A 17,565-nucleotide genomic window follows, 5' to 3' on the forward strand; every position below is an offset into this window, starting at 1 on the left:
TCCCAGAACACAGTAGGTGAGAGAGCAGGGGCTCATAGAAGAACCAAACACCCAGCTACCCAGAAAAGTGAAGGCATAATAACTCCATGCTGCCTTCAGACACGAAGGTCTGCAGTAGTTTATTACCCAAGAATGGAAAATTGCAGTGGGCAGAAAACTATCTCCTTGGCAAATCGTGCCTTGCCTTCATGGTCGTGCCCACCTGCCACCTCTTTGGTCTTCCCTGGTGGACACCATCATGCCCCATCTCAAACCTATTGCTCTTGATTCCCTCTTCTCTTGGGAACCTATAGCACCCACTTGATCAGGTCAGAACAGGCCATCATGAGATGCTGGGTACATATACAACCTGACTTATAATCATACCTGCCCACCAACATTCCCTTCTGGTTCTGATGGTAAAGAACCCACCAGTCATGTGGAGACCTGAGTTCAATCCCTAGGTTGGTAAGATCCCTTAGGGAAGGAACAGCTACCCACTCCAGTATTCTGGTTTGGAGAAATCCATGGACAGAGGAGTCTGGCAGGCTATAGTCATTGGGGTCACAAAGAGTTGGACAGGACTTAGCGACTTTGACTTTCCCACCATTCCTCACAGGATGTAGAATGGTTAATTATTTTATTAAATCCATTCCACTCCTAACATTCAGGGTGCACATTGTAATGCTTTTTTCTCTGAGAACAAAAGAGAGGTTTGGAAGGGATGTGACTTGGGCATGGCCACTCCTAATGTTTAGGTCAGGCTTGGATGCATATTTACATTCTTGAGATGACCCACATTCATGGTTATTGGTGTTGTTAGCGTCTGTTGGAAGAAAAGCTATTTTCCCAAATGCGTGTTACGGCTCAGAGTATGGACCCTATGCTCCCATCCTGTCCCCTCCCTTACGATGTGTGTCGCTGACCAGTGGCCAAGAATATCTCTTATCAGAGGCATGTCCTTGCTCTACCTGCTTGCAGACACACAGGACCATGCACTCCTCATGTTCCTTCTCTTCCTGGTCTGCCCTGTATCTGCACATAGCCTCTTCCTTGTCTCCCACAGAACAGGGCAGAGCTGGTAATTTGGAGCTGACTGGTCAGGGAGGAAGAGGCAATATGCTATTCATTGGCCCACTGGATCCACCATGTGGGAAGGGGAAACATGGCAGCAGGGCTGCAGGGCCAGGCTGGGATTAAATGGGAGGCTTTGATCAGTGTTCCCATTTGGGGAGTGTTAGAAAACGCCGCGGGAAGAAAGGGCCACCTCTAAGGACCAGTGGTAAAAGGTCTTTATTGGGCGGGCGCTCTCGGGCAGATCTCCCGGGGAGGGGCGGGTGAGCGAGGAGACAAAGGGAGTCTGCGAGGAAGGAGAGGTGGGGAGAGGTTTTTATAGCCCGGGCCAGCGCCCAGGCCAGGTCTTTCTATATAAGGAAGAAAGCACGGGCTACAGCGGCGGTGGGTGTCCAAGGGCTCTGTGTCGGTTCCTGATCGGACCAGGCTGCAGTGGGGGTCAGTCCCCGGAAGTTTAGCCAGCCTCCGGAACTTGTCTGCGGCACTTTTACCGGGGCATGCCTCAGCATACCCGACCTTTCAGGGAGTAGGGTGGAAGAAAGAAGAAGCCTGAAATAGAATCCTTTCATTGATAAACTGACATTGATGGAGCTCCCATTGTGTCAAGCTCAGGGCTGAAGTTACAACAAATGAGTAGGGGCTATCTCATGGAGCTCTCAGCTCATGTGACATCAGAGCTGAGAGAAGAGGTCACTTTATTCAACCAGGAAAACAGAGACTCAGAGGAAGGGTGAAGAGGACTGTGCATGGTCATTTAGCCAGTGAGAGAGCTGAATTCTCCTTCTCCACCTCATAGGCCCCTCTGGCTGCCAGCCTGGCCTCAGACGATCAGAAACTGAAAGGTGCATGGACGAATCAGGAGGTTGTGGCCTGGCCTTCCTCTCCAGCTCTGGGAGGGAGGAGCTGGGACAGGAAGGATGCAGGAGCTTGTAGGAGAAAGCCCTGCACTTGCTGGTGGCTTCCATGCTGTCACTCAAGGCAGTAGAAGAGAAACCTGCTCACTGGAGCTGATCTTTGTCCTGCTCATTGAGTGACAGGGTCACAAAGGACACAGACACAGACATCATTCTCTCCCAGCATCTCTCCCATTTCTCAGGTGGGCAGACATGAAGAGGACCCATTACAGAGGAGGCATAGCAAGAGAGCAAATCACTGATGCCAGAGTCTGGTCTCCTCTCCCAGGAGTCAGCTGTGACCCAAGGCCTGGTATGGGGTGGAGCTTCAGGAGTCAGTGAAAGCTCTGGAGATGTGATCAACAGATACCTCCAGGAAGCCTTCTGGGATCACAACACCTCCCTCCATCCTCCCTAATGCCAACCCTGATTTTGGAGGAGCCCCTCCTCTGGGGTGGTGCTCAGCAGATCTCCAAGTGTTGGTCTCTGGGGACATTGTACTTGAGCTTGTGGGCTTCGAAGAGATTTTCCAGTTCCTTCATGTAGCGCTGGTGAAGCCTGTCCACCTCCTCCTGGGAGGGATGTGGTGTCTTCTGCACCTCGATGGTCTTCCCCACTGCAAGACACAGAGGTGCGTGCTGGCTCAGAGCCGGAACCTAGGAAGGCGCAGGGACCTTGGTGTTCCCACTACAATGGTCATCTGAGCAGGTAAGCACTGTAACTCCCTCCCTTTCAGTTCTTTTTTGTGTTACTAAGATGTTAGATCAAATTCAAGATTCTCATATATCAACAATACAGCCAGCATATGTGCATGCATTATCTCTTATGTTATCCTGACAAACCTACGAGGATATCACCTGGTATTATTCCTATTTGACTGCTGAGGAAATGAGGCCCAGGGTGGTTAAACAGCTTGTTCAAGAGGAAGCCAGGAAAAATAGTAGCCAGGAAAAATCAGTACCGGGGAGTGAGCCCTTGGGATGTGCACTTAGCTTCAGGGAAAGGTGAATCTGGGATTCTCAGATGCCATGATTGGAAGAGCCTGTGTCTGTGGGAGGAGGTGGATCAGAAAGCAGCTGCCATGTTGTCTTTCCTGGGAATGGCCTGGAGGGTGCAGTGCTATAAACATTCAAGAAATGCAGCACACAGTGCAAACAAGGTTTGATAGAGGAGGTTCTCTGTGTTCAACTAAGAACTGCCTGGGTGAGTAGAGATGAACAGCTCTATTAGTACTGCCTTGGAATCTAGGTGGAATTCAAAAAGTAAGCAAATAGCTGAAAGATGGTGCTAAGTCTATGGACTAAAGCCCATGCCCATTATGTACAAGGAAATCCCTCTGGCTCTCCTTCAAAGCCTGCTGATTTCTACTTTACACATAATTCTAACAGACCTGGAATGGTCATGTATCCACTTTCTCCAATTACTATCATTAGATTCTGTGATCAGAATTGTACCCTCCTTGTCTTGCATAATAAAAACTCAAATACCCTTATCAAACCTTAACTTTGTTACCAAGGGCCGGGTGATCTCTCGGAAGTGCTTTACTTTCTGTGGGTCTGTGTTTGCAGTCAATAAAATGGGGATGAGAGTCCCTCCTCACAAACTGTTGGGAAAACTAAGCCACTGCATGTAAGGAGCCAGTGCAGTGCCTGACACAAGCAGGGGCACAGTAACCAGGAGTGGCTACTGGCCATTGTGCCCCTGTTACTCTTCCCATTCTAGACGGCCTTTCATAGGGTTACTTGCCTGTGTCTGTTTTATACACAAGAAAGTGAGCTCCACAAAGTCACGGGTATACTGCTCTATGTCCAGGCCTCCTTGCAGCACAAGCCCAGGCCTCTGACTCTATAGCCCTTCCCCTCCGAGCCCGGGTCCAGGCTCACCCACAGTGGTGATGGGTCGGTGGTAGGGCATAAGACCAAAGTTGTACTGGAAGACTCCACGGCCATAGAAGAGAGGGATGGAACCTCTAGTGCTCTTTTGAATTCGGTCCTGAAACCACCGCAACCAGGCACCAGGAGAGTTCTCAACCTGGTCACATATGTCATTCTCCCCAAAGGAGAAGATCGGCACCAGATCTGCCCTGGAGGGAGACAGGAGAGAGAGCGTGTGGAGGGGCAAGAAGACACAAGCTGGTCCCCTAGCCTCCTGAAGGGAACTAGTGAGCAGGAACTAGAGCAGAACACAGTGCCTTGGACCAAAAGTAGGAGGCCTCGTGTGTCTCTCAGAACTGCCACAGTCTTTTATATAATTTCAGGCAGGTCATGGTGCTTCTCAGGGACAAGGAATGGCACTCGATTGTGACTGAGTCCATGCTTGCTCTGCTTGCCACAGATAGGCCTGTGAATCTGAGATGAAGTGTTGGGATGAGGAAGGGACTATTCAGAGTGGCTGACCAAGAAGATGGAATGCTAGTGCATCCAAATAACCATCCTGTAGGGCTAGGATGCCAAGTTCTTTATGGATCATAGATTGGGATACAGGTGAGGAAACAAACTGGAAAGACTATTTGATCCTTGCAAATGTCCCCAAGAATGGGGATGCTCAGGCAGGAGAATGTGTATTTTCACTTCCTTACAGTCCTCTACAGGAGGGCAGCTCCGGTTGTCTTCCTTAGGCAGCCCATTATGTGTTCCCAGGGTAACAAAAGCTGCAAGATGAGGGTTAAAGTCACAGAAGCAGGTCCAGCACAAATTCAAGATTAACCCTTTTGGGTCACAGGATCATACAGGCAAACCAGAATAAGGCTGAGAGTCCTCCAAGATAAAAAATACATCTGCAGACTTTCTGGGAAAATCTCCTCCAGCTAGTTTTGTATTCTTCACAGATATTTAAAGATAGGAGAATAGCTTTATAGCAATATGCCCTTTGAGACTTAATTTCTTTAGTTATAAAATCTTCCTTCCAGAATCTTCTCTGGGTATGTGGGCCTGAGACAGTGCATCTATCACCAACATACAATCTTCATTGTTAATGAATGGAGACTCTGCCTGCCAAAATAGGATCTGCATTTGCCTCTGCAGTCTTCCCTCCAAACTACATTCCTTGCCAATCTCCAGTTGAACCCAGAGCCCTCTCCCCAATACCCGTGCGTCAAGGCGAGCCTGATGAAGCCCTTGCGGTTCCGCAGCACCAGTTTGTAGGTTCCAGGCCTGGCATTCAGTGCCTCCTGGACGCCCCCAACAACGATGGACAGCAGGTTGCCACCTCCTTTCCTGCTCAGAATTTGAGCAGCATTCTCCTTGTCTGATGAGACCAGCCCTGGGGAGAGAGGAGGGTGGTCACGTACAGTGTGAAGGCGGCAAGAATGGATCAGGAGTATGTGACTTGGGCTCTCCCCCACTTCCCAGCTGGGAGGACCCTGATGACAGGCACTGAGCACTACCCCTTTTCCCAACACTCCTGCCAAGTTCATTACTGAGCACAGAGCTATCGGAAATGCTTCTTTGGGACTCATCTCCTTGTCCACTACAGATTCACGTGGAAGAAGTCAGATCAATTGGCCATCCTCATTAAACATCCCTCCTCATGCCTTCAGCCCCCAGAGTCCTAGGATAGAAAGTGTAGAAGGACTCACCACCACACATGATGTAATCCCTGAAGACAGGGGCCCAGAAACACCAGTGCATCATCATCAGATGTGAGAGGATGCCTGGGAAAACCGAGGAGAGGCCCGTACCCTCCGTGCACAGGTTGGTAAATGCTCCGGTGGCGAGGATCCCATGAGGGTGGAAGCCAGCGATGTAGTTTTGAGAGGGGTCCAGCTCGGCAGTCTTCACCAGCTATATGGACAACAATCTGGTGAATCAGGGCTGTGTCCACTACCCTGCAACCCCCACTGCTGCCTCCCTGCTAAGTTTCTGTGCTGACTTCTTCTATGTGTCCCATGAGCCCAAGTGCTACCACTCCCCATGGGAGTGTCCTGTGATGAGATTGCCTGTCTGAGGATCTTTTCCCCGGTGAAAGAATGAAATAGAGTAGATACTCAGGGAGACTATGGGATGAAGATGGAGAACACAGTATCACGAATGGATGATGCCAGCGCCGCCTGCCTGGAAAGGAAGAACCCTGCGCAATGCAGAGGTAGGACTTCTGGGAAGAAGACAGGAGACAAGCCATGTACTATATGAAGGCAGACCTTCTCCCAAGCAGAGCCCTACCAAAATGGAGGAGCCAGCACAGGAGGGAGTGAGCCTCTCACCAAGTTTTGTGGCATCTGGAGTTCTGTCCCAGGTAAAGAGCTGGAAGCCCGAGTCCCTGTGACTCACTGTAAGGGACCCCAGGGTGCTGAAGGCAGAGGTTGGGAGGAGGGCCATGCGGTCCTAGAGATGCCTGCAGGTGCGGGTGAAGAGGGGTCAGGGAGGTGTCCTGTCAAGCCTGCAGCACTTCCTGACACCAGATCACAGCCTGCCCGCAGCAGTGCACCCCTGTCAGGCCTTGGCCTGTGGAGACACTACTGTTCCTGGATAGTGAAATCTTACACAGAAACTCAGCTCCTGAACTGATCACAGGATGAGGGGGAATCAACTTCCTCAGGGAAACACTGCCTGATTCTCCACCACTAACTCTTTAGGAAGCCCATAGTGTGCATTAAGATGCTCCAGTGCTCAGAAGCAGTCTCCTAAATTCTCTAGAAACTCTACCATTAGGCGCTAGCTCATAGAATCACAGCACAAAGGACTGTGAGTGGACTACCCCAGCAGAGATGCTAGGACAAGGAATGTTGCTTGCCTGCCTTCAAGTCAACCACCACTGTAGCTGCAGCTGACAGTGGGCCTTGAAAGGAATTCAGGATGGAATATAATAGGATACTGGTCACAGAGAGGGAGCATGCACATCACAGGAATAATTGAAGTGAGCCCAGATTTTGTATGTCCCCCTATGTAGAAAAACATGACAATCCCAAAGAAAGGCTGTCCTAAAGAATGCTCAAACTACTGCAAAATTGCACTCATCTCACATGCTAGTAAGGTAATGCTCAAAATTCTCCAAGCCAGTGCTCACTTCGGCAGCACATATACAAGTAAGCCAGAAAGTTAAAGAAAATACAGTATACTAATGCATATATGTGGAATTTAAAATGATGTTAAGGATAACCTTATATACAAAACAGAAAAAGAGACACAGATGTACAGAACAGATTATAGACTTTGTGGGATAAGGCGAGGGTACGATGTTCTGAGAAAACAGCATTGATAGAAGTATACTATCAAGGGTGAAACAGATCACCGGCCCAGGTAGGATGCATGAGACAAGTGCTCAGGGCTGGTGTATTGGGAAGACCCAGAGAGATGGGAAGGAGAGGGAGGCGGGAGGGGGGATCGGGATAGGGAACACATGTAAATCCATGGCTGATTCATGTCAATGTATGGCAAAAACCACTATAATATTGTAAAGTAATTAGCCTCCAAATAATAAAAATAAATGGAAAAAAATTTCCAAGCCAGGCTTCAGCAATACATGAACTGTGAACTTCCAGGTGTTCAAGCTGGCTTTAGAAAAGGCAGAGGAATCAGAGATCAAATTGCCAACATCTGCTGGATCATCGAAAAAGCAAGAGAGTTCCAGAAAAACATCTATTTCTGCTTTATTGACTATGCCAAAGCCTTTGACTCTGTGGATCACAATAAACTGTGGAAAATTCTGAAAGAGATGGGAATACCAGACCACCTGACCTTCCTCTTCAGAAACCTATATGCAGGTCAGGAAGCAAAGGATAGAACTGGACATGGAACAACAGACTGGTTCCAAATAGGAAAAGAAGTTCATCAAGGCTGTATATTGTCACCCTGCTTATTTAACTTATATGCAGAGTAGATCGTGAGAAACGCTGGGCTGGAAGAAGCACAAGCTGGAATCAAGATTGCTGGGAGAAATATCAATAACCTCAGGTATGCAGATAACACCACCCTTATGGCAAAAAGTGAAGAGGATCTAGAAACCTCTTGATGAAAGTGAAAGAGGAGGGTGAAAAAGTTGGCTTAAAGCTCAACATTCAGAAAACTAAGATCATGGCATCTGGTCCCATCACTTCAAGGGAAATAGATGGGGAAACAGTGGAAACAGTGTCAGAATTTATTTTTTGGGGCTCCAAAATCACTGCAGATGGTGATTGCCGCCATGAAATTAAAAGAAACTTACTCCTTGGAAGGAAAGTTATGACCAACCTAGATAGCATATTAAAAAGTATGAACATTACATTGCCAACAAAGGTCTGTCTAATCAAGACTATGGTTTATCCAGTGGTCAAGTATGGATGTGAGAGTTGGACTGTGAAGAAAGCTGAGCACTGAAGAATTGATGCTTTTAAACTGGGGGATGGAAGAGACTTGAGAGTCCCTTGGACTGCAAGGAGTTCCAACCAGTCCACTCTAAAGGAGATCAGTTCTGGGTGTTCATTGGAAGGACTGATGCTGAAGTTGAAACTCCAATACTTTGGCCACCTCATGCAAAGAGTTGACTCATTGGAAAAGACCCTGATGCTGGGAGGGATTGGGGGCAGGAGGAAAAGGGAACGACAGAGGATGAGATGGCGGGATGGCATCACCAACTCTATGGACATGACTTTGGGTAAACTCCTGGATTCGGTGATGGACAGGGAGGCCTGGCATGCTGCGATTCATTGGCTCACAATGAGTCGGACACGACGGAGCAATTTAACTGAACTGAATCTTTTGACGTTTAGCTGCGTGGGTTGTTTTGTTTTCTTTTGCTTTTTCCAACAAAGCCCCATAAGTACTGACTTCACCCTTCTCTTTTAGAACAACTCCTCAGAGATTTCTGAGAGGCTGTCTCTGAATACAGTCCTCAGTAAGGCCTCAGAACAAAACACCTGACAACTCTAAGGTTGTACACTTGTTTTCAGTAGATAGCAGAGACTCCCTGAAGCCCCTATCCACTGCCAACCGGAGATCCCTGCAGGGCCTGCTCCGAAGTTGTCCTCGGAGGTGACAGAGTCCAGAATCTGTGAGCCGCAGCACCTCCTGCAGGCCTCAGTCCAGGAAAGGGAGGTGAAAGTGCATGTCATCACTCCCTCTATGGCCGCTCCATGGTACTCCCCGCCGTCTGCAGCTGCTGCTGCCACAGGTCTGCAGTGGCCTACAGTCCTGAACACTGTGCTCCTGAAATTTCTGCAAATATGTTTCCCACAATGTCAATAGTGTCCTATGTGAGAAATCCTCTGGGGGAGATACCTGGTTACAGGAGGGACAGAACAGACATAGAGAAACCGGCACAGAAAAGCTCAGCAGTGTTTTTCTGCCAGATGTGCAAAGGAGAGCAGTTCCAGGGGTCACAGGAGAGCCAGATGCTGTCCTTAGAAGCCCCAGGATCACCTGATGTCTCATGGAATCCACGCACCCCAGTGATTCATGTGGAAGCATTTCATCCACTTTACACATGAAAAAATTGAAGCTCATAGAGCACGTGTAACTCACCTAAGGTCATACAACGGGCATTTCCAGACCCCTTTAAAATCTATAGTTTCCACTCCCGGAGATGATACCATATACATTCTTGTCTCCTGTGTCCAGAGAGGGCCAACTGTCCCTGTCTGGCACCTCTCTGTGTCCTCATTCCCTTCCTCTTCCTATCCCCACTAGATAATCAACCATCACAACTGCTTACATCCAAGGGTTTAGCCTGTCTGAGATTCAGAATGGAGCAAAAGTCACTTCGCTAAAATTCAGGGTCCTGCATCCCTAAGGACTGATCCGTGGTCCAGGGTCTAGTGTACAAAATGGACATGAGGTACCATGAGTCAGAGATCAGAGATTAAGAGATAGGCAGAAGAGGAGGAATGGGACTGTTTAGTGGATCCCTGTGGTAACTATGATTCAGAGTGAGCAAAGCTCTGTCCAAGGACACAGCGAATCAAACACACAGGGGCTGGATACATCCTGAGGGCTCTCTGCTCTGTGTCTATTCTCAGAGCCAATGCACACACTTTAAAAGCAGTAAAAGAACCTGCTGTACGTCCTTGCTCATGTCTTCTTCCCTCTCAGGATATCAGTATCATCATCTGATAAAGTGTCAGCCAGATACTTTAAAAATCTTATTTTCATTACGGATTCCTTCACTCCAAACTTATACTGTTGAGGGATTTACACCTGTAAGATACATAAGTGTGCTGCACAACACGGCCAACTGGGTTCTTCAAATCCTGTTCATTCATCAGTTGTCATAGTGGCCTCACATCACTGAAGTTGGACAACCATAGTCAGACAAAAGCTGATTCTTCCCCTAATAGTGGTAGAAGCCTGTCTCCTCTTCCCGGCCCAGAATTCTGCTACTGCACACAGGGTCAAACATCCCCATGGATAAATGGGGACATTGGTCCTGACCATTCCCTAGTCAGCCCCATACTCACCGAGATGGGGAAATAGTCCTTCGTGTACTTCCATATGGTCTGGCGCCTTATGAAAGCACTCTGCCTGCCCCCCTGCCGTGGCGTGTCTCGATCCAGGTACCGCCAGATCGCATACAGGATACTGATCATCCAGAATCTTGTGAACAGGAGGCCAATGAAGACTACCCAGCAGATCAAGTCTGAGAAGGGAAGCAGGAACCATTAGTGGTCAGAGGTATGAAGGAACAAGCTCTCCCTGTTTACCCAGCTCTAGCAGCACTGCCCATTCCTGCCCTCCTCCTAGGAGAAAATGATCAGCTTCCCAAGGTTTGGAGGAGGAGAGAATGCTGTCAACACCACAAGTGTCACATTGAGAGCCTGGATTTGAAACCAGTTGGCCGAATTTCAAACTCGCATTTTCCCACTGCACCAGATTGCTTACTCATTTGGGTCTTCCCCCTCCTCCTCCTTTTCTCTCTGTATTTATCAGATGCTCAATAAAGGCCTGATGGAGATGTGATAGGATGAACTCTTTCTGGTATCCATTCTTTAGAACCCCAGAGAAAAGCTATTCTTTCTAGGCAGCCCAGATCCTATCTACTCCCAGCCCATCTTTCCATAGATACATCCCACCACATTCCCCCTCTAATTAAAGTCCCCCCATGACTTCTTATAACATTGAGGCTCAGCTCAAGCAGCACAGCCTGATCTCAAGCTCCCCACTGGTGGCCCAAACCCTCTCTTGTTCCGGTCTCACTCATCACATGCACCTCATGTTCCGGCTATACTAAGTAGCTCAGTTGATACATCGCCCTGAGCTCTAGCTTTTGCTAAGCTCTTTCCGTTGCTGTCAGCCCCTGTACTGTTGAAGGAAAGAGGGAGAAAGAGGACAACTCATGCCTGGTCTGTTCTCAGGACTGCAGCAGAGCTAGAGACAGCCCCAGTAAGCAATTCCTCCCAAACTTAGGATTCTGAGTTCTGTCACAGGCTAATCCTGGTTTTGACTCAGGGTCAGGTGGTCTTTGGGGCTGTCTTTAATCTGATGATAATTGAGCCTCACTGTTACAGAGTATTGTATCCTCTACATTCCATTCCCTCCACTCAACGCCCGTTGCTCACACTCATAAAGAAGTTCATCCCCCACCTGTAGTCTATTTGAAAGTAGAGTAAACTAGGACTGTCATTCATGTCCGACTTCCTGGAGGAGTGGACTTCTGACCCTGTCTGAATAGTGCATGTGTGGGTGCTAAGTTGCTTCAGTGGTGTCTGACTCTTTGCATCCCTGTGGACTGTAGACCTCCAGGCTCCACTGTTCATGGGATTCTCCAGACAAGAATACTGGAGTTAGTTTCCATGCTCTCCTCTAGGGGATCTTCCAGACCCAGAGATCAAACGTGCATCTCCTGTGGCTCCTGCATTGCAGGCAGTTTCTTTACTGCTGAGGCACTGGCGAAGACCAGTGTGAATAATCGCAAAAGTTATAAATCAAAGTAGTTTGGGGCTCACAGAGGCTCGCTTTCTGCATAGCACCTACCACATGCCAGATGCTGGTGGTTAAGCCATGAACAACAGAAAGGAATTCTTGCCTTCCTGGTGCTGGATTCAGAGTTGTGTTTGGAGCACTTTATTTCATCCTTTCAATTTTAACAATGGTAAAATATGTTTACTGTATACCAGTCATCGAAATAACTCTTTGGTATTTTTCTTAAGTTATCATTAGATTATAGTTCATTTACATGTGGTATTAGTTTCAGTTTTATAGGAAAGTAAACCTGTTAAACTCATACACATATTGATTCTTATTTGTTTTTTTTTTTAATTCCTTTCCTATACAGATCATTACAGAGTAGTTAGTAGAGATTCCACTGCTTTACAGAAGATTCTTGTTCTCATCTTTTATATAGAGAGTTGTGTTGTGAATCCAAATCTCCCAATTTATCCTTCGCACCTATACCCTGTTAACGATAGGTTTTTTCTACTTCTGTTTTGTAAATAAGTATTCTTGTACCTCTTTTTTGATTCTGCATGTTAGTGATATCATGTGAATATTTGTTTTTCTTTGACTATCTTCTCTCAGTTTGACAATCTCTAGGTTCGTACATGTTGCTGAAAACAGAGTTAATATGTTCCTTTTTATGACTGAGTAATATTCCATTGCCTATATTACTGCATCTTCTTTACGCATTACTCTAATGGATGTTCAGTTGACTTCCATGTCCTAGCTATTGTAAATGTGCTATTATGAAAATTGGGGAGATTGTATTTTTCCAAATGATGGGTCCATGACAGAGGCCTTTTGAAAAACAGTATGGAGATTTCTTATAAAATATCAGAATACAATAGGACCCAGCAATTGCACTCCTGGACATATGCTCGAAATGATTTTTGAGAGTCAATTTGGTATAGTTAAATTAATTCACATTGTTGTGTAACTATACCAGCCTTCATCTCAGAACTCTTTTCATCTTCCAAAACTGAACCTCTGTACACATGAAATTAAAACTTCCATCCAGGTCGAGAGAACAAAACCAAGTTGTTAATAGTTGTTCGTTGTGGGGAAGGATTTGGAGGAAATCTTTGACTCTTATAACACACTTTATTTCGGAGTGTTAAAGTAGCATGTATTTGTTTTTCAGCCAGAAAAAGGAATTTCAAAATGTGGTCATTTCTACTTGATCAGAAAGAACTCCCCCATCTAAACATCTCCCTCACTCTGACCTCTCCTTTAAGTACAGTCAGCAGGCAAAACCCTAACTTGCATACATTTTCAGCCCCTATAGAAAGGAAACACCTTCTTTCCCCTCATAACAACAAGAAGGTAAGATGTAAATTCCCACTTTACTGAGACCCACAGAGGACATTCATGTTAGTGAACTTCATACAGAAAGCTAGTAGGATGAGTGGTGGTTTCAATTCTACTATAATGTCCATATCATGCTCCCAACATTCATTCACAAACATTATTCAACATTAACTCTTCTAGGAGATGGAGATGCAGGTGAGAATAAGACCAATTATCTGAAAGGATCTTACCTTCCTGCGTGAGTGTGTGAATTAAAAAAGAGGAAAGAAACAGATTAAACAAATAACCCACTGGAAAGTATTTGTTGCTGGAGCCTGACTCCTCAATAACAGGTTCCGGTGGACCTTTCTGGCCACATCTTTGCCCCTCCTCAAACAACTGCGCCAGGCTAGCATGAACCATCAATTCACTGTATGTGCAGCATTACTGGCCTCCTGGGAAAACTTAACTTACCTGAAGGCCTGTACATTTTGCCTTGTAGATTCATCTCCTAATATCTTTGCAAAAGAGCCCCTTCTCTCCACCCACTGCCAGCCTCCTTAGACCAGGCTAAATAATCTTTTAAAGAGCCAAATTGTAAGCATTTCAACACTGGAGCTTAAGAGGCAACTTGGAGGATATTGGATAGGCACAAAATCATTTAAAATGCCAAAACCATACTTCGCTCATGGGCTGTACAAACACAGAAACAATCAGGGGCTAGATTTCAATCATGGGTATATGAGGTGACAGCAGATGTCGATTGTGACCTTGTGATCGAGCAGGACCTATGCAGCCTTCCTGGGAAATATCCCTCATGTCCTCTGCCTGCTTCTTATTTGTAGAAAATCTTTAGCTTCCTAAGCCTTCCCCAAATTTCAAAAATAAAATTATTAACAGAAATCACAAACACAGGGAGAAAACAGTCCCAATCAAGAAAATAAATAAATAACAGTTTAATGATTCCACAAATTCAAAGAAATTTAGTTTGTTCCCAAGAGCCATAGATAATATGGAGAATCATCATTGAGCGGTTTTGCAAATACTGAACCCCCAGCAGGTGGAAAAAGTTGCTGACCAGCCCATAAACCTCAGACCAGGGGAAACCAGAAGGTTGATGATGGTGATTCCCAGTTACCTCACCACCAAGCAATCAGACGATTCTCTAGGAGCTGTTCATGCACCCAGAATCTCTACCTCATTTAGTCTCTAGACACTGTTCCCAGGTAATCAAAATAGGTTTCATGCATTTTGAGGCTTAACTCTCTGGACTCCTTGCTTGGCCCCTGTAATAAAGCCTACACTTTCTTTCACCACAACCCACTGTCAGTTTAGGCACGTTACCCTGTTCCCACAAGCAGACTCAAATCTGATTTGCTAACAACTGCTCCCCGTCAACTGTCTCCCCCAACACCCCAACATAGAAGATCCATAAATTACAGCTTGGCTCCAACGGAATGGACCTTCTCACTCCTGTACCTAAAACCCTCCTGGGGATCCCCTTTGCCCTTGAGATAGGGGCCAAGGTACAAGCTAATATTCCTGGCATCAGAGGGTCTGGAGCGTTTTCTCAGCTGCCCTCCTTCTAATTTCAGACTCGAGGTTACGTGATTCTCTGTACTCCTCTGGATACTCCTAGGTCACAGGCTGGGTTGAGGTGGGCATGGACAGTCAGACAGTTCCTGAAGGCAAAATTCCCCCAAGGCCATGTGAACAAGATGTCCCTTACCCAGGTGGTCCTCAGATACGAGGTTAAGCATCCCCCTAAGACCTGTATCTTTCCCCCTTCAATGCACCATGTGCGCCTGAAGTGGCAGGTGCCCATGGCCTCCCATATCCATCTCAGCTTTCCTTACGCAGGGCCAAGTAAGAGAAGATCAAGTGCAGGACTGCGAAGGTCGGTAGCCTGCATTTCAGTGGCATAAACAAAGGTGCAAACTCCACCATGCTGATTCCTCTGATTCCTCTGGAGGCTTCTCTGAGCTCCAGTGTAGTCTGAGACACCTGCTGGGTTTTGTTGCTGCCAAAGCTGGTTAAGCTTCTGTGGGTGTTGGGGGAGGGGCAGGGTGGGTGTCTAGTCAGCTATAGAGTCTCATTGCACCTACCCTGGCAGGGAACACTATCCTAGGTGAAATATTTATAATCACCTGGCCTGGACTAATCTTACTACAGAGGAAGACAAGGGCAGTGGACACTTCAGGCAATACATTATCTGCCAGATCACCATGGATCAAATCTTGCCCATTACTTGGCAAATAAAGCAGCAAGCATAGGGCAATCCTGCCCTCTTTACACCTACTCAACTATTTGGCGGCCCTAATTGTCTCCTTTCACCTGCCAGGTTCACGATTTCCCCTTACAAATAAGAAGTACCTGCTCCCATGTAAATATCTCTAGGTCCCACTATCTATCTCCTCCATCTGGCTGCCTTTTCCTCAGTTTGCCTGGACAACAAAACTCAGGGAAGAGTGGTCTGATTCCCATGCCCTCTCCTCCATTCTGTCCTCCCTCTTCCAGACTTCAGATTCCACTGTTCCATGGAACCAACCTTATCAAGTTCACCACTGGCCTCCACACTGCTGAGTACAGTGATCAATTCTCAGCTCTCATTTTGACCTCTCAGCAACCTCAGACACAACTGTTTCCTCCCTCCTCCTTGAAACCACTTGATCTGTGGACACCACACTCTCCTGGTTTCCCTCCTGCCCCTCCGTCTACCTCTGGGTCTCCGTGGTGACTCTGATTCTTCACCAGGCTAAGTGTTTCGGGGCCCTTCTGTCCCTTCAGGCCTTGGACATTCCTTCCTCTCTACCCTCCCGCTCTCAGAGACCTCCTCCAGGCTCATGGCCTTGGAGCCTGTCTACAGGGTGATCACTTCCAAGCTCTATCTCTAGCCCTGACTTCCCCACAAGCTCCAGATTTGACTATGTAGGTGGATACTTGACATCCTCGCTCACAGCCTGCTTGGCACCTCCATCACAGCCTGTCTAAAACTGAACTTGACTTCCCCTCACCTGCCCATGCTACTGTCTCCACATAGCCACAGAGCTTTCCAAAGTGATCACACAGGGAATATCCTGGTCATCCAGTGCTTATGATGCTACCTTTCATGGCTGATGGCCCAGGTGCCTTGGAAATGTCACTGTGGTTACAGTGCTTTCCTAATGGTAGTGAGTACACTTGAAAATGTTTACAAGTCATTCAATATCATTTCATCAAGTTCATGCTCTATTCTTCTGTTGATTTAAATGCCTCTTGAGACGGAAAGCTGCTTTCCACCACCACAGCCAGCCACTCTGACCGACTGTGATGGCAATGTTCTCGCTGGTCCCTGTCCCTGTGCCCTTAATCCTCCCACAGACTCACAAGTCAGAGGGACTGCTGGGTATCTGATTGCACAAGCTAAGGAGCAGTAGTGCCAGGCCTTTGCACAAAACTGTCACACCAATGTAGACTTTGACCAGAATATAGGCTGCTTCCAGATACATATCTTCTCTGGCTCTCTGTGTAGTCAGACATCTTATTTGCTGGGGTGTAGAATGATATCATTTCATCAACGATGGGCACTCTAAAGGACAGAAAAGTTGGACCCAACAGAAGCTGAATATACTAAGAAGAAGTGGCCAGAAAACAAAGATGAACTGTACAAAAAAGATATCCATGACCCAGAAACCTTGATGCTGTGATCACACACCTAGAGCCAAATATCCTGGGCTTTGGAAAGCATCACTACGATCAAAGCTAGTGGAGGTTATGGAAATCCAGCTGAGCTTTTTCTTTCTTTTTTTTCCCCCATTTACTTTTATTAATTGGAGTCTAATTACTTTACAATATTATAGTGGTTTTTGTCACTGTATGGCAGCTGAGCTTTTTCAAACCCTACAAGATGATACTGTAAAAGTGCTACACTCAATATGCCAGCAAATTTGGAAAACTCAGCCATGGCCACAGCACTGGAAAAGTCAGTTTTCATTCCAATCCCAAAGAAAGGCAAGTCCAAAGAATGTTCAAACAACCACACAATTTCACTCATCTCAAATGCTTTCAAAGAAATACTTGAAATTCTCCAAGCCAGGCTTCAACAGTACATGAACTGTGAACTTCCAGATGTTCAAGCTGGAAATAGAAAAGGCAGAGGAACCAGAGATCAAATTGCCAACATCCGTTGGATCATCGAAAAAGAAAGCCAGTTCCAGAAAGACATCTCCTTCTGCTTTATTGACTATGCCAAAACCTTTGACTGTGTGGATGACATTAAACTGTGGCCATTTCTTCAAGAGATGGGAAAACCAGACCACCTGACGGGCTTTCTGAGAAATCTGTATGCAGGTCATGAAGAAACAGCTAGAACAAGACATGGAACAACAGACCGGTTCCTAATAGGGAAGGAGTATGGCAAGGCTGTATATTGTCACCCTGCTCACTTAACTTACATGCAAAATACATATAAAATTCCCAGGCTAGATGAAGGACAAGCTGGAATCAAGATT

General features: G+C 46.7%; 1 protein-coding gene across 1 annotated transcript; it reads right to left on the minus strand.

The window, feature by feature from the left end:
- Nucleotides 1-2,407: 2,407 nt before the first annotated feature.
- On the minus strand, nucleotides 2,408-15,022 carry LOC136174988 (2-acylglycerol O-acyltransferase 2-like). The gene is made up of 6 exons (XM_065945282.1): nucleotides 14,932-15,022; nucleotides 10,315-10,493; nucleotides 5,524-5,728; nucleotides 5,033-5,207; nucleotides 3,830-4,029; nucleotides 2,408-2,562 (listed from the first exon to the last, which is right to left on the minus strand). Exons 1-6 carry the CDS (start codon nucleotides 15,020-15,022, stop codon nucleotides 2,408-2,410), a joined length of 1,005 nt encoding a protein of 334 aa, XP_065801354.1.
- Nucleotides 15,023-17,565: the final 2,543 nt, after the last annotated feature.

This window comes from Muntiacus reevesi, chromosome 9 (genome assembly GCF_963930625.1).
Source record: "Muntiacus reevesi chromosome 9, mMunRee1.1, whole genome shotgun sequence".
NCBI classification, from domain to species: Eukaryota; Metazoa; Chordata; class Mammalia; order Artiodactyla; family Cervidae; genus Muntiacus; species Muntiacus reevesi.

What these genes read in the sequence shown, in the direction of transcription:
- LOC136174988 (XM_065945282.1), bottom strand. Translation starts at nt 15,022, where the DNA reads ATGGTGGAGTTTGCACCTTTGTTTATGCCACTGAAATGCAGGCTACCG. An exon ending in CTTCTCTTACTTGGCCCTGC is followed by an intron (nt 10,494 to 14,931) that starts GTAAGGAAAGCT and finishes TTCCCTTCTCAG; the next exon opens with ACTTGATCTGCTGGGTAGTC. An exon ending in CCGACCCATCACCACTGTGG is followed by an intron (nt 2,563 to 3,829) that starts GTGAGCCTGGAC and finishes TGTGTCTTGCAG; the next exon opens with TGGGGAAGACCATCGAGGTG.